This window comes from Phalacrocorax aristotelis, chromosome 9 (genome assembly GCF_949628215.1).
Source record: "Phalacrocorax aristotelis chromosome 9, bGulAri2.1, whole genome shotgun sequence".
Classification (NCBI taxonomy): Eukaryota; Metazoa; Chordata; class Aves; order Suliformes; family Phalacrocoracidae; genus Phalacrocorax; species Phalacrocorax aristotelis.
The window spans coordinates 31,662,934-31,676,751 of record NC_134284.1 but is presented as its reverse complement, the minus strand read 5'-3'; the positions used below and the strand labels follow the sequence as shown (position 1 = coordinate 31,676,751).

General features: G+C 40.6%; 1 protein-coding gene across 14 annotated transcripts in view; it reads left to right on the top strand.

Annotated features, from left to right (window-relative positions):
• MNAT1 (MNAT1 component of CDK activating kinase) overlaps nucleotides 1–13,818 on the top strand; it is a 127,344-nt gene that overhangs the window by 33,954 nt on the left and 79,572 nt on the right. For 4 of the 14 annotated variants that reach the window (XM_075104167.1, XM_075104169.1, XM_075104164.1 and 1 more), the window contains 2 exons: nucleotides 5,120–5,272; nucleotides 6,924–6,997. In XM_075104167.1, coding sequence (XP_074960268.1) covers nucleotides 5,120–5,272; nucleotides 6,924–6,997 — 227 coding nt within the window. Of the gene's footprint in view, nucleotides 1–1,159; nucleotides 1,354–2,753; nucleotides 2,924–5,119; nucleotides 5,273–5,799; nucleotides 5,974–6,923; nucleotides 6,998–13,818 lie in introns of all 14 variants that reach the window. The other 10 variants (XM_075104170.1, XM_075104165.1, XM_075104171.1 and 7 more) reach the window with 5 other exon arrangements.

Sequence of the window (13,818 nt, the reverse complement as noted above, 5' to 3'; positions counted from 1 at the left end):
GGCAGCTGCTTCTGCAGGTACTTGAATAAGGATTTCTGAACTCCTGAAGCCTAGGTGTGAAAAGCAAAAGACTTACTTGGCCTCCAGGTCCCTTCTCATCTGGGAGCTGCTGATCTCATAAACTTCTTAATTCCAAGGCTTTCGGAAGTGTTTGGTGTCATTGCAGTCACTCTTCCTTCTCTTTCTGCTTCTTTTGATCCCCAACCTGTAACACAGGGAAGAAACATGCTTTTGCTCAGATCTCAGAGGTCATTGCTGCAGATTCTAGGAAGAACCTGCCTTCAGGGCTGTGCCTATTAGTCCACCAGCCTAGAAAATAAACCTGTAATAGCCAGCTGCAAATGGTAGATGAACTCTTGTCTATGTAGCAGAAACCACTGTAGGTTATAAGGACTTGGTAAATGTACTGAAGATTGCAAAATAAACAGGTTTGACGACTGTGTGCTCTAAATTGGGCTGTCTTGTCTCTTTTCAAGAGTCTGTGTACAAGAACATGAAATTATCTAATCCAAGCTAAGCAAAAAGCCTGTGAATGTTTCTAGAAGCATCTTTGATTTAAAAAGCTAGATGTTTTTCTTTAAGCTTTCTCACCTGTGTGTGTTTTCCGTTGGTTTTTAATGTTCCCTTGCCATAAATCAAGAGTCATTCCATTTTTGTAAGTAAATTTCCTTCTGACATCAGAATTGAGGAACAAGTGAAAACACATCTCTTTTGCTGATTCTTTCCATTCCATTTGTTTGTGGTTCGGATCTTGGCTATATGTTGAAGGCTGTATTATTATTTTCTAATCTAAACTGTTTTTTCCATAGTAGAAAGGATCATTTGTTTTTCGTGCTACTTCAAATAACAGAAACATCATGGATATAAAAGCTGAAAAAGAGGGGCTTAGAGACTCTAAATATTTGATACTGTTTAGTAAGTGTACCTACTAAAAATAGCCTTTGTAAAGAAGGGTAGTAACTCATTCTGTAACAATCCTAGTCAACAGCAAAAGCCATAAAGATTATTCTTTTTCTCTGAAATGATTAATGGCTGTGTGTCTGCAGTCCCGCAATTTTTTGTGATGCTCAGCAGAATCTAAAATTTTAAAAGAATATCTTGTACTCCTACTGGTGAAAATAGCTCTTCCTTTACTCTGTTTTGTTTGCTCTCTTGCCAGCCAAGCTAGAAGAGTAAGCAGCACCATCAAGCTATGCTAATGTTGTAAGCCATTTTCCTCCGTTCAGTGTCCAAGAGGCTTGATTCCTTATCTGCCATCATCCCTCCATGAAGTGTATGTGTGGGGAATGCAGGACTGGGCACAAATCTTGTACCCTTTGAAGACAATTTGTCCAAAACAAACACTCAGTTCCAGTAAGTGTAATTTAGTTGATAAATATCTAACAGTTTTCTGGAGAGGAACCTCTGCTTGTTTTCTGCAATGTACCACAAGCACTTTCAGTAAAATCCTGATCCTGAAGTCCTTGAACACTGACATGAGGGCATGTAGAGCTCTTTGTGCATTGATGGTGCCAAACCATCTAGATGCTTTATTATTATTTGTTTTCCTCAAAAATGTGGTGTCGTTCTAGACTGTGTAGAGACCGAGCCATTTGTTTAATATTTTATGGGGATGACAGGGAAGAACAAGACAGATGAAACCAGTGTCCATGGAAGTGAAAATGAGTGTACTGATGGTTATTATCCTGCTGTGGAAGACCAGGAGACTCTTATTCCTGGAGGTGCTGTAATTGCTTTTGCTGGGGACATTACTTCCCCTGTCGTCCCTGCATATGTAGCTCCCTGGGCATTTTTGATTGAGGTCTTAATCCAGATTACCTGTTCTTAGGATACAAATTTAAATCCAAAAGGTAGTGGAAGATTTTGGTGAATTTGTGAAATAGAATACAGATCACAGAGGCCATACAACCTCAGTGTGAAGAGGGGAATCGGCAGTATCACAGCTTGAGTGTTTGTCTAGACCTCATGTGAAGCTGTTGTTTTCAGACATATTCAGACTTGAACAAATGTATAGACTTGCTTTTTAAGCATGAACATTTGTCATTGTTAGTTTATATATGTAGCATGTATGCATACATAATACATATATGCATATTGAAATTGCTGATTTAAGGCTCCTAATTTACGAAAACACGTGGTCACCTGTTTTGGCCATGATTTGAAGGGGAGTTAAGGAGGTGTTTGGGGGCTTTGCTCATTTGGGGAAAGCCATGTATGATGTGTTGGCCAATAAAAGATGCATTGAATGGTGTCCTGCTTCCATAGTCTGACTGTCCTTACACTAAGGGAAATAGGAAAGAGTTGGACTTGCAAAGAAACAGAAGGATCACCTGAGTTGATGTGGTCTCTGTGCCATGAGGGAGCTCTGTAATGCCAGCTATATGTTGGGGTGTCTTGTGCTGCCGCGGGCGCCTGCCTCTTGCACGGGGGTGCCTGCCTCTTGCATGGGCTGGGTATCTTTGAAGTCCCATAAATTGCTGCATCTCTTTAAAAACAAAACAACCACCCCCCCCGCCCCCTCCCCTCCCCCCCCACCCCCCCCCAAAAAAAAACCAAACCACCCCGAAAACCCACACCCAAAACCAACCAACCAAAAAAAAACCCCAAACAAAAGTCATGCTGTATTTTTACATTTTGCAGTGTGAGGTAAAATTCTATTGAGTCAGGTTTGAAATCTTCATTTCAAGATGTGAAATAATTTATAAAACCCACCTTTATTGAAATCTGCCTTCCTGTTGTTTGCATATGTTTAGACTTTAGCAGTCTGCAGCAAAACCATAAGGAACTTGTTTGAGAGGGGTTCAGGAGATGGCTTTTTTTACCTTCCTCAAGAATGAGATGGAAATGTGTGACCAAACATGTTTGCCATGGCTGGGAAAGCATCTGCGTTTTGTGGAGACAAGAATGACAGACCTGCTAGGAAGTAAGCTTGGGATCTAACTGTGTATATTAAATCTAGCTGGAGATGGAGAGGAGGCAGGATTTGGAAAGTCCATGTCTGCCCTTGACTCGTCCTATATAACTGCTTTTGAATTCAGAATCTGTGAATAAATATAAGGGCGGACATGCGTGACTGAGTGAGAAAGAACTTGATCACCTGATGTGGGATTCCCATAGTAAGGTGTTGACTCATCTTTTTTTTGTATGGAAAGATATTTTCCAGCCTTAGAAACACTGGTTCCAGTTTGGTAAGGCATTGAAGCACTTGTACAAAGTGCTTTTCCAAGGAGGGTTTTTTTCCATAGTCAAGTCCTGTGTGAACTTGAAATGATTTAGGGAAGGGGCGGGGGGAAGTGAAGTAGTTTCAGGTGCTACTGTCTGTGCATAATATCTTGCACATAGAGACCCTGTTCTGTTGGTCCTTAGGCAACACCAAGGTAAAAAAAAGAAACACAATACAAACACCTGCGCTTGGATCCACCTGCCAAGTTCTGTAGGTTCACACTCCCTTTTCTATAACTTAAATAGGAAAGAGGAGGCAGGGTTTTTTGCTGCGCTTCAGTTGCTGTGTTGAGAAGATGTACAAACAGCAAGAGCTGCCAAAACGAAAGAGACTGTGAAACTGTCCTTATGTACTGGGCTGTTGCAGGCACAGACAGGCTGGGGGAGGAAGGAGAAAACCCTTTCCCTGCCTTGCCTTCTCTTGTGCATTTAGTGTTCCTCCTACCATAGTCGTGAGCTAAAATTCCTTCATAAAGAAGCACACTTCTTGAGTTGCTGTCCCAGTAACTTCTGAATTTCAGGGCTAGTGTGCTAAAAGGTTTGATCTTTCCCTTCCCAGATAAATTGTGTTTAAATGGGCTTGGTTTTCTGACTAGAGGGATTCTGGAGCAGGAAAATGTCCAAGTAAAATCAAGGTTTGCTCTTTAACATTGGCAGCTGCTATGCCAAGATGCATTTTTAAACTGTAGCTCTACTTATGTTAACAACAACCAAAAAATTCTCTTTTTATTTTTTTAAATTGTAACATACAATTGCATTTGTTTTGCACTTTCTAATCTTGAAAACAGAAGCTGGGTAAAACTAGTTGGCTCTAGCCAGCTCTGCCTCTGTAAGTACTGGAACCAGTTTAGTTGTGGGTAGGTCAGCAGAGTGAAAGTTTTAAGAACCTTTGCAACCATGTCAGAATTGTTCCTCTTAACTTGTTCAGCTTTTGTGCTGGGTTTCTGAAGGCACAATACAGCTTAGCCCTTAATGTACAACTGTTTTTGGCTTCAACATAGCAAAGCTATAAATAGACACCCCCTTGTTTCCCCAGCAGTAGGAAATGACTGCAGCAGGTGTTGTCCTCTGCTAGAAATTTGCACATTATTAGCACCCAAGTACTTTTTTTTTTAAAAATTGGTTTTCTTGTTGTATGTTCTTCCTTTATTAAATGCCAGCTGACTGGTCAGTAAGCATCTTGTTAAAATCTGAAATATTCATTGAGACAAAAGAAATGAAAGGTATTTTTGGCTTATTTCTGTGTAGCCTCTGTGTAAATTATATTTTACGTGCAATTTAAAAAGCATTAACAGAAGGCACAAGAAAGCTGCATAATGCTGATTGCTGGTTAAAATGTTATTTTGATTCTTCTAGCGGTGTTGGGCTGAAATTTAGCTCAGGTTTGTTCTAGCAGATCCTCCATGGTAGTACTGGTAGATGCTTGGAAGACTGTGGGCAAGATTTGTATTTCTGGGTGTGCTAAGTAGTACCTTGCACTGTGAATGGCATCAAGAAAATAAATGGGGCTTTTTGTGCAGCAAGGTAGTGCTCAGAGTAAATGAGGATATTGCAGTTCGGTCCACATGAAATGAGTTTGATTCTAAACAAGCTTCCCCTTGACACAAAGCCCATCATTGAGTTTGGATTAACTTTCAGTCTCAGCAAAGAGGCCAGATGTTTGGGCAGGGAGAATAAATGCATTTGTGCTGCTGAGATTGTTTCAGCCGTGGTGGCGAGCCCTTGCCTCCTTGCCACTGTTGGGTGCTGAATAAATAGTGAAATCAAGGGGAGATGCACTGTGTATTTAGAGTGTTTGTGTGTGTGTATGGAAAAAAGAAAAAACAGGGACAATCCTGTATTTCAGTTACTGTTTAACATTTATCTGCCTTTGTACCCCTTCTTTTTTTCCCCGCAGATGCGAGAGCTGTGTGGAACTGCTGTTTGTGAGAGGAGCTGGGAATTGCCAGGAGTGCGATACCCCCCTGCGGAAGAGTAACTTCAGGGTACAGCTCTTTGAGGATCCTGCTGTTGACAAGGAAGTGGAAATTCGGAAGAAAGTGCTGAAAATGTGAGTGTCACCAGCTAAATACCAGAAGGTGGATGTGTTTCATGGATTGCTGTTTTAAAAAATGGACTTTTTCCTCTGGGTAGTACAGAAGAGATTTTTTTTTTTAAGTGACAACCCATAAAACTTGGCTCCATTTAACATGGAGGGATTTCAGAGAATCTGATTTTATGCAACGACTGAGGACTGAATTCTCAATTTAGCCTTGAGGGATTCCTGCTTAGCATTAGAAAATGCTGGGTGTTTCTATGTGGCCTCCTTTGGCAAAGACTTGCCTCCTAAATGGAAATGATCAGATATTAAGGGCTACAGCTACTTTCCCTTTGTGGGGATGAACATGGGAGTGGGGTAAGAAACAGGACCTTGATTGTTTTTTTCCCTGGGGACCTGTTCTGAGAGTTGAAAGCTAGTTCCCTTCAAAATGAAAATGGACAAAAGAGAAGCTAAGTTCACATTGTTTCCTACTTCACACAGCAATTGTTAGTGGAAATGCTTCCTTACAAGCCTTGTGTTACTCATCTGTCACGCAGATTTGAGAGCCCTTGGAATGGAGATAAATGAGGTCTAAAATTGCATCTCGCTCCTTGTGGCCAAGAAACATTTTATAAGGAAAATCAGTGAGCCAATTGATGTTTTGGTAGAAGAGGGTCTGATGGAACGTAACAAACCTGGAGAGAGTTGTGTGTGCAAAAATGAAGGTGCAGGTAAATTGTAAGCTTGGCAGCCTTTATCTAAGACTTCGTACAATACTAGATGAATTGTATGATGTTGCAGAGATTTGGGGAAATAGTGTAATTGAATACCAAGGTGTTGATGTGGAAAGTAGTAATAATTTTGATGTTTGATTACAAAGTTGACTGAAGTTAACAAAAGTCAAACTGAAATGAAGTCAACTTAGTTGACTAAATGTGGAATGAAGTGTAGTTAGAACAGAAAACATTGTAAAATGCTTGGCCCCACTTGGATTTGCCAGATTAGTTTTTGGTAGGAAGAAAAACTGTCCCCAGACTGGAATTTGGCTGGAGTTCTCGGGATTAGTATTTGGTGCACAGAGCAGGCAGAATCTCAGCTTTATATTTTCTTGGAAAGAAAGCCTGCACGTCTTGACTTTCAGAGGCTGTCCACGTTCTAGCCAGTTGTCGCTTCATCTTTTTACTTTTTCCAGCTATCAAGAGTTGGATAAACGAGTTCTGGAATGGCCTATTGATATGAAATAAGATAATTGTGTAGCATTTTCAGTTTGCTGCTGACATACGCTTTCTGTTGTTGGCACAAAGCCAAACTCCCTTTTCTGATAACTTCTAGAAAAGCTTTTATTGTGGGTGTTACCGTCGTCTCTGTTAACAGGTTTCTCATGCTGGTGGGCTGGCTTGGAGTTAGTATATCCTAGCCTCTGTGCTCCTGTTTACCTGTAACCCTGGGAAAGGAATCATCAAACAGTAGGCAAAGATAGCACTGATTTATGCCAGGCTCTCTCCTTTCCTTTGAAACTCTGTCTCCTTTTAAAGATTCTGTATGTTGGTCAGTGTGGGAGCTACAAAGCACATAGTTGATAAAACTAAGTCGATACTTAATATGCTTGCAGCAAGAGCCTTGTTGAATTGCAGTTGCATCTTTGTGTGTCATATAAATGCTTGTTTCTCTTCTCTCAAAGATACAATAAAAGAGAGGATGACTTTCCCAGTCTAAGTGAATATAATGATTTCCTGGAAGAAATAGAAGAAATTGGTAAGTCTTAATGCTTGCATTTTTGATGTGCTGTACTCATGAGACCATAGGCTTTTACGTTCTGACTCAGCTGCCTATGAGAATGAGTTTCTGCAATAGGATTTATCATAGTATCAGATGTTTATCTAATTACTACTTTTCTGTACATTTTTAATCATATTTGCTGAACTGTAGGCCATCGTTAAGTACAACATTTTATCTGCCAGAGAAAAAACATGGTTCAAAGAGGAAGTACTGCTTTATAGCTAGAAAAGAAAGGCTTGCAGGGGATTGTTGGTGAAGATTAAACAAAGAGAAAAGAAATTGAAATTTCCATTATATGCCTTCATTAGCTTTATCTACCATGACTGAAGCCATATGGTGTCTTTCATCATTTTTGCTTCTGCAAGTACAGTAGTTGAAGCTGCTTTGAAGCTAATGACCTTACATACCACTGTGGTAGCATTTATGCTGCTTTGCAGAAGGAGAAGGTTTAGGAACAGACATTGATTTCTTTCTCTTTGGATTAGTTGAAGCAGAACTTTGCCCTTTGGGAAGGGACTATGTCATAGACAGAGTTTATTTTCTTCTTAGTAAGGGTGACTTGCGATTTATGGTGGAGTGATGGATTTTGCTTAGGAAAGCAAGGATGTATTCAAAGGAGTGACTCCTGAATGGTTTGTTTCTTGGATTTTATGAGCTTCTGAAGCTTTTCTCTTTTTGTCCTGGAGGAAGAAGAGGTGGCTTAGAACATGCACAGGGGCAGTGAATGTGATTTGAAAGAAAAACAGGGAGATATCACTCCCCTTTGGTTTCTCAAAGGAGCTCTCGCTTCTCACTGCACTGTGGTGTTTTGTAGAAATGTATCCAGTACACTCACTGCTGTGAGTAATGTATCATGTTTTTGTTGGCATTAGAAGGCTGAGGCTGGAAGGCTAAATTGTGTGGCTGGGGAACACCAGACACACTCATACTGGTCCAAATATCTGGAGGAGATGATGTGGGTGTAGTTCTGTTTGTATATTTTCTGGATGGTGCGGGGGAAGGAGAGAATGAGTAGAAAGAATGGCTGCATCTTAGCCAGAGGATCCTGGAAGAATCTGTGTGCTTATGGAAAGGAAAACTATTTTTTATTTATGTAGCATTAAATATAGGTTTCCTACTTACTGCTGTTAGAGGCGTTTTCGGCATCTGCAACAAGGGAGTTGCCTGAATCTCATCAATTTTTGCAGAATGTCGTGATTCTCCAGCTGTTGGGATTAGGTTGTTAAATTTCAAATGGTTCCAGAGCCTGCATTGGTAACTCAGTTTAGAAGCAGCAGAGTTCATGGCTGGTCTTCATAACCTTGTGAAGAAGAGTGAATTTGTCTGTAATTGTTCTGGCCCTGCAAATGCATAATGTACAAGCTCAATAGATAGAGTTGTTAGGAATTGGAGTTAGTTGCCCAAAACGGACACTTAAAATAGTAAAAGGAATAGAAAGTACGACTACCTCCTGGTTTCTTCATGTAGCAGCCAGGGTGATGAGAAGGAAGAAAGGGTGCAGTCGGAAGGCATTTAGTTTTCACTGTCAAAGGGTTCATTTGCAATCTACTAACTTGGGCAGATCCGGAAGCTGGAGGGCTTGTTAGATTCAAGAACAAAACCTTGGGTAAGAATTCAAGCCCTGTTCTCCTTTCTCTGGTAACAAAGCTCTTCGCACACATGTTGCTTTCAAACTTAGAAGATTGTTCCCATCTCCCCAAGCCCTTCCCTGCCTGCACTCCTGGGCAGAGTTCTTCACCTGACAGTTGTCTGGTACGTAGCAGTAGCATGACTTCTTCCAGTGTTTTCGCTGTGCATGTTGGGTGGGGGCATGGCTGAACGATGTGTTAAAGGTGTCTTCACCGCTGGTTATTTCACATGTTACTGCTGAGCGTAGTTAATTTTTTTCTGTTTGTATGTGAATTTCCTGTTCACTTGTGCATGTAGAAAAACTGGGCTGCAAGAAGGGAAAGAAAGGTTGTAGTCATGCAGAGCAAAGTTTTGCCGTGTGCGGCCGATGTGCAGCAGGCTGGCAGTAGCTGGTGGTGGTTGTTCAAGCTACCAGGTTAGGAAGCTAGGGAGCCAGAGAACTGGATTTCCCTTTCCCCGCCCCAAATTTTCAGTTTTTCTGTGGGAGGGTCAAAGTGCAGCTGTACCCTCTTTTCTTTTTGCTGGTAAGTTTTGTTTTCTAAGTTGTTGTAGGGGATTAAATGAAGAGACAAAATATAAACATCCTGTGTAAGTATACTTCATGTGACCCTGGCACAATTCTGATAGTTTTTCCAGATATTTCAGGTAGGTCAGCTCCAACATTTGCAGCAATTGCACTGTCTTGTTCCATTGATGTGAGATATGACCTCACTTGGAACACATTTTCTCTCCCTCATATCAGGATTGTTATACCTACAGACTTTTTCTATTTAAAGAAAAGAGTTGGGCGGTACAGCAAAAGTGTGAGAGGGAAAGGTCAAACAAACATTAGGGCAGTCACCTCTTAAGATTTCTTTTATAAAAAACACATTTTTGAAGTGGTCTAGAATGTAGCTACTAAATAATGCTTTGGGCTAAAATGTGTTCTACAAGGCTTTAAATAGAAACCACATTTTAAAGCAAGTTTTCCCCAGAAGAAAAATCAGTTGGACAATTTGAGAACATTGTAAACACAGTTTGTTGCTGTTAACACTAGGAAGAAAAATAAAGTGAAAGGGTTAAAACCTACCTTTGGGAAAAGTGTAGACAACATCTATGGGAGTAATTCAGGTCTATGCCCATATGATGAGAGGGGCAAGGGTAAAGCTTAGAGTGTTGCTATGCGTTACAATCTCTGGACATCAGCAAATTTTGCTCTCTCCTAGAAGGTTTTCTTCTTCCCCAGAGGATCTCCATAGCTGGTTTTTCAAAACCTGGTGCAGGGTCTGCCTCCCAGGATACTCACTGCCTGGCACCGTTCTCCTGATACCTGAATGAGGCCTCTAGGCATTACCGCAACACAATTGTTAATAGTAATTATTGCTTTTTAAAAGCATTCAGTACATTCAACTTGGAAGGAGACTACTGTATTTGTGCCCTTTGGATTCCTGTATCTCGTTACTCCTCTAAGACTTCATGCAATACCAGCTGCTTAGTGACTTGTCTTGCTCAGAATGTTTATCTTGCAAGTGATCTTTGGATAGAAAGGATTTTGGTATCTGTGATAGTTTGTGGGTTGTGTTGTTTGTTGTCTTGTGGTTTTTTTTCCTCTGTGTGTGTGCACGAGGATGGTGTTGCTGGACCTGACAATGCAAATAACCCAGCTGGAAAGTGGGCAGCTTTATCAAAGATCCATTTCAGTCATCTTATCTGAACAGAGATTTCAGTACCACACTGTTACAGCCAAAATTATATTTTCATTACACTGATGGGGTTGAATGGTTTCAATCATTTATTACTATGCTAAGGTATTTTTCTGGAAAATTATTGTCCTAATAAAAGACATCTGATGACAAACAGAAGTAATTATTAATACCTAACTAGATTTTTCTGGCTTAGCTGTAGGTTTTGTTTTGTTTCTGATAATTATTTCATTATAATCACAGAAATGTTTGTTGGAAGGGGCCCGTTAAAATCTATTCCATCTCTTCTCCCCCTCACCCTGCTCCTACCTCTCTTAAAAGTACAGGGGCAACGGTTGGCCCAGGCATCGAAAGCACCAACAGAAGGTGCCGCAGTAGCTTTGGACACGCCAGCCACACTGAGGACGTTGTTGTGTCTTCCTTCGTAGTGCTCTGCCGAAAGCAGTTGCTCTTGTGCCATTCCTGGTCTTTAGCTGGTGGTTTATGAAGATGGTGATCAAGGAGTTGTTTGTAGCAGGGTGGGAGGAATATTGCTTATAACAAACTAATACTTACTAATTTGAAAGTTTTCAGTGGGCTCATACCAGCAATGCAGCTGAAACACTGTCATCAGAGTAATTAGTGCTGTCTTGCCAGAGAGGGAAAGTTCCTAACAGTTGAATAGCGAGTATTTTAACATGGTGATGTTTAAGGAAGTAGGAGGAGAGAAGCCTCAGAAAATTTGCAGTATGTCAGACTAAAACAGGGAGATTTTGATGGACTTTAAGTCCTGCAGTGGAATGATGTTCATTCATAGTGCTGTGGCTCTGGACAAGTTATTGTGCCATACAATTAAAATTTTTGTCTTATTTTCTCTTTTCTTTTATAACTAGGAAAATATTTTTCCATTTGTTGTAGAATTGCATAATGAATGTTGTTGTTTTGAAAAGCAGCGAAAGTCTCCCTGTAGAGGCTGAATCTCAGAAGTAGGGAGTTTTACCTAAATAGAATGAAAAGTTTCAGAAAAACACAATAGTTTTCCTGTTATACTTCAACAGATGTCTCAAGGCAAGTCATTTTGTAAACCAACCAATGTGAGATGGATAAGTAGATAAAGAATTGTTGCATACAAAACAGCTTCTGTTTCTTTCCCCTGAAGGGTTTCAGGCCTCTTATATCGGCTTATGCTATATTTCAACATGGACAAAAATAAGTCTGTCTTCTCTTTGAAACCTTTTCAAAGTAGCCATCTGCTTTGCCAGTCATATTCAGATCTATACCAATATTTTTTCAGGGTAGGTGTAGCATATGAGTCAGGTTTTTTTAACTCATTCTGGTTCGTCTAGTTTTATAACTTGTTTTGTTGTATTTTTTTAGAAAGGCAATATTTGAAAGAATCATATTTAAAATAAATTTCTGGCAAAACTCAAAGCAGACCAAAGTAATAAAAATTGCATAGTCCTAGCTATGTAAAAGGTAACGTGTTGTTAGTGACTGCGTTCCTTGATTTGATACTTGTTGGTTTTTAAATGCCACGTAACTTGTGGAGGGGACAAGGGAGAAAAGAAAGAAATAATCTCTTAATAATTTTTTGTGGCCTAGTGCCCATTACAAAATGGACTTGCGAGCTGTAATTGCGAGGATATAATGGCAAGAATTTGTATTCTCTGAATATTGATGAAAAGACGTTTGAAGCTCATGAAAAATATAGTTGAAAATATGTTGGAAGATGTTTTGGTTGGCTGGTTGTCCACTGATAACCATGCAGTGTCAAAAACCATAGGTTGTTTTGCTGCTGGGGTGTTTATTGTAGGACGGATGATATACTTTTCATTTATTAAAGGACTACTGACACTGATGTTGTTATAGAGACATCCAGGTCCTAGCACTGTTCCAACAAAATGTAGCTCTTCAGTATTTTTAGGTCTTCAAATGTGGACAACTTAGTGTTGAGGAGCAGATGCTTAGGACCAAGATAATCACTGGGAGGAATCTGCTCTGGCCTTTGAGGGTGCTGGAAGTATGAATCTTTCTGATTGCTGGTGTGCTACCATGTGCTCAAGTGACAGACTAGAGCAAGACTGACATGGTATGAGCAGATCTGACTGTTGAGAGGATTTTACCTGTGGTTTGGTTCCAGCCGCAGCAGGAAAACAGAAGGTGAAAGATGGTTTATTTCCCCTTGCTGTGAGCAAAACAGTGGGCGTTTAAGGTGACTATGCAGGTGGGTATTGAAGATTTCTTAAATACTGATGCAGAAACATATCTCTTACATGGAAATGTTACTTCATTTCAAGTAGTAAAATAAACCTGCTTTTGTAAGTAGTTCTAAATAAAGGCAGGCATCTGCACATGTCTAAAATTTGCCTACTTTCCCCAGTATGATTTTTAAATCTTACGGGTTTTGTTTTGCAAACCTGGGTTGTGACTCGCTGAACCTATTAAAGATAACTGAGAAGGGGGGGGGGGCATGTGAAGCCCAAACACTGCAGGCAGCAATAGTTGCAAAACCTAGATCACCAGCTTATGGCTGGATTATTTTTGGAGAAATACCCAAGATGTTCAGGAGCCTAAAGGCATTTGGCATCTCATCTTGCTCCTCCTCTTGCACCTGAAGGTGGCATCTGGGCGTCCTGCTAGCACAGCATGTCCCATATGCTATTTCTTTCTTGTGTCGTCATTGAAGAGTTTAAGAGAGCTGATGTGTGGATTTAAGTTGTAGGAAGTGCTGACATTCCCATGCAGCTGCTGTCATTGCAGAGCCTTGGTCTGATTGTATGCCAGCATTTTCACATGACAATTCTTCTCTGCCGTAATACTCAAATATTAAGCTGCTTGTCAGCTGGGAACTGTAGGTTGGAAATTTGGAGGTCAAATCTCCGCTAAAATAATGTGTTTTACTAAGGAAATGTTGCTACAACCAGAAAGTGTTTTTACACCTCTTGGAGAGAAAAAAAAAAATACATTGGCAGTGGGTAACTTGCTTCCAAAAACCAAGGAGCTGAACTTTTGAATGGCTTGTTTGGGTTATATAATCATAGAACCATTAAGGTTGGGAAAGATCATCATCATGATTAAGGATCATCAAGTCCAACTGTCAACCCAACACTGTCTCCTAAACCATGCCCTGAAGTGCTGCGTCTACATGTCTTTTAAATACCTCTAGTGATGGCAACTCTACCACCTCCCTGGGCAGCCTGTTCCAATGCCTGATGGATTATAGCAGTGCCCTGAGGTTCCACCTGAGATAAGATCAAGATTATGGAGATAGGTGCTGCATATAGCTATAGTACAGAGATACAGCAGATGATGTATAAGAGAAGGGAAGCTTTATTCCCCTACTCCTGGTTCTTACTGGTGGGTTCCTCCAGTGTAGAGGCCCAGTGATCTGCCCAGGCACAGCAGCAAATTTGGAAACTGAACTCAGGTGTTGATTCCCAACCAAATGCTTAAACCTCAAACCCAGCCTCCACCTCAGCAATTCCTTCTGAAGTGAGGATGATGGGT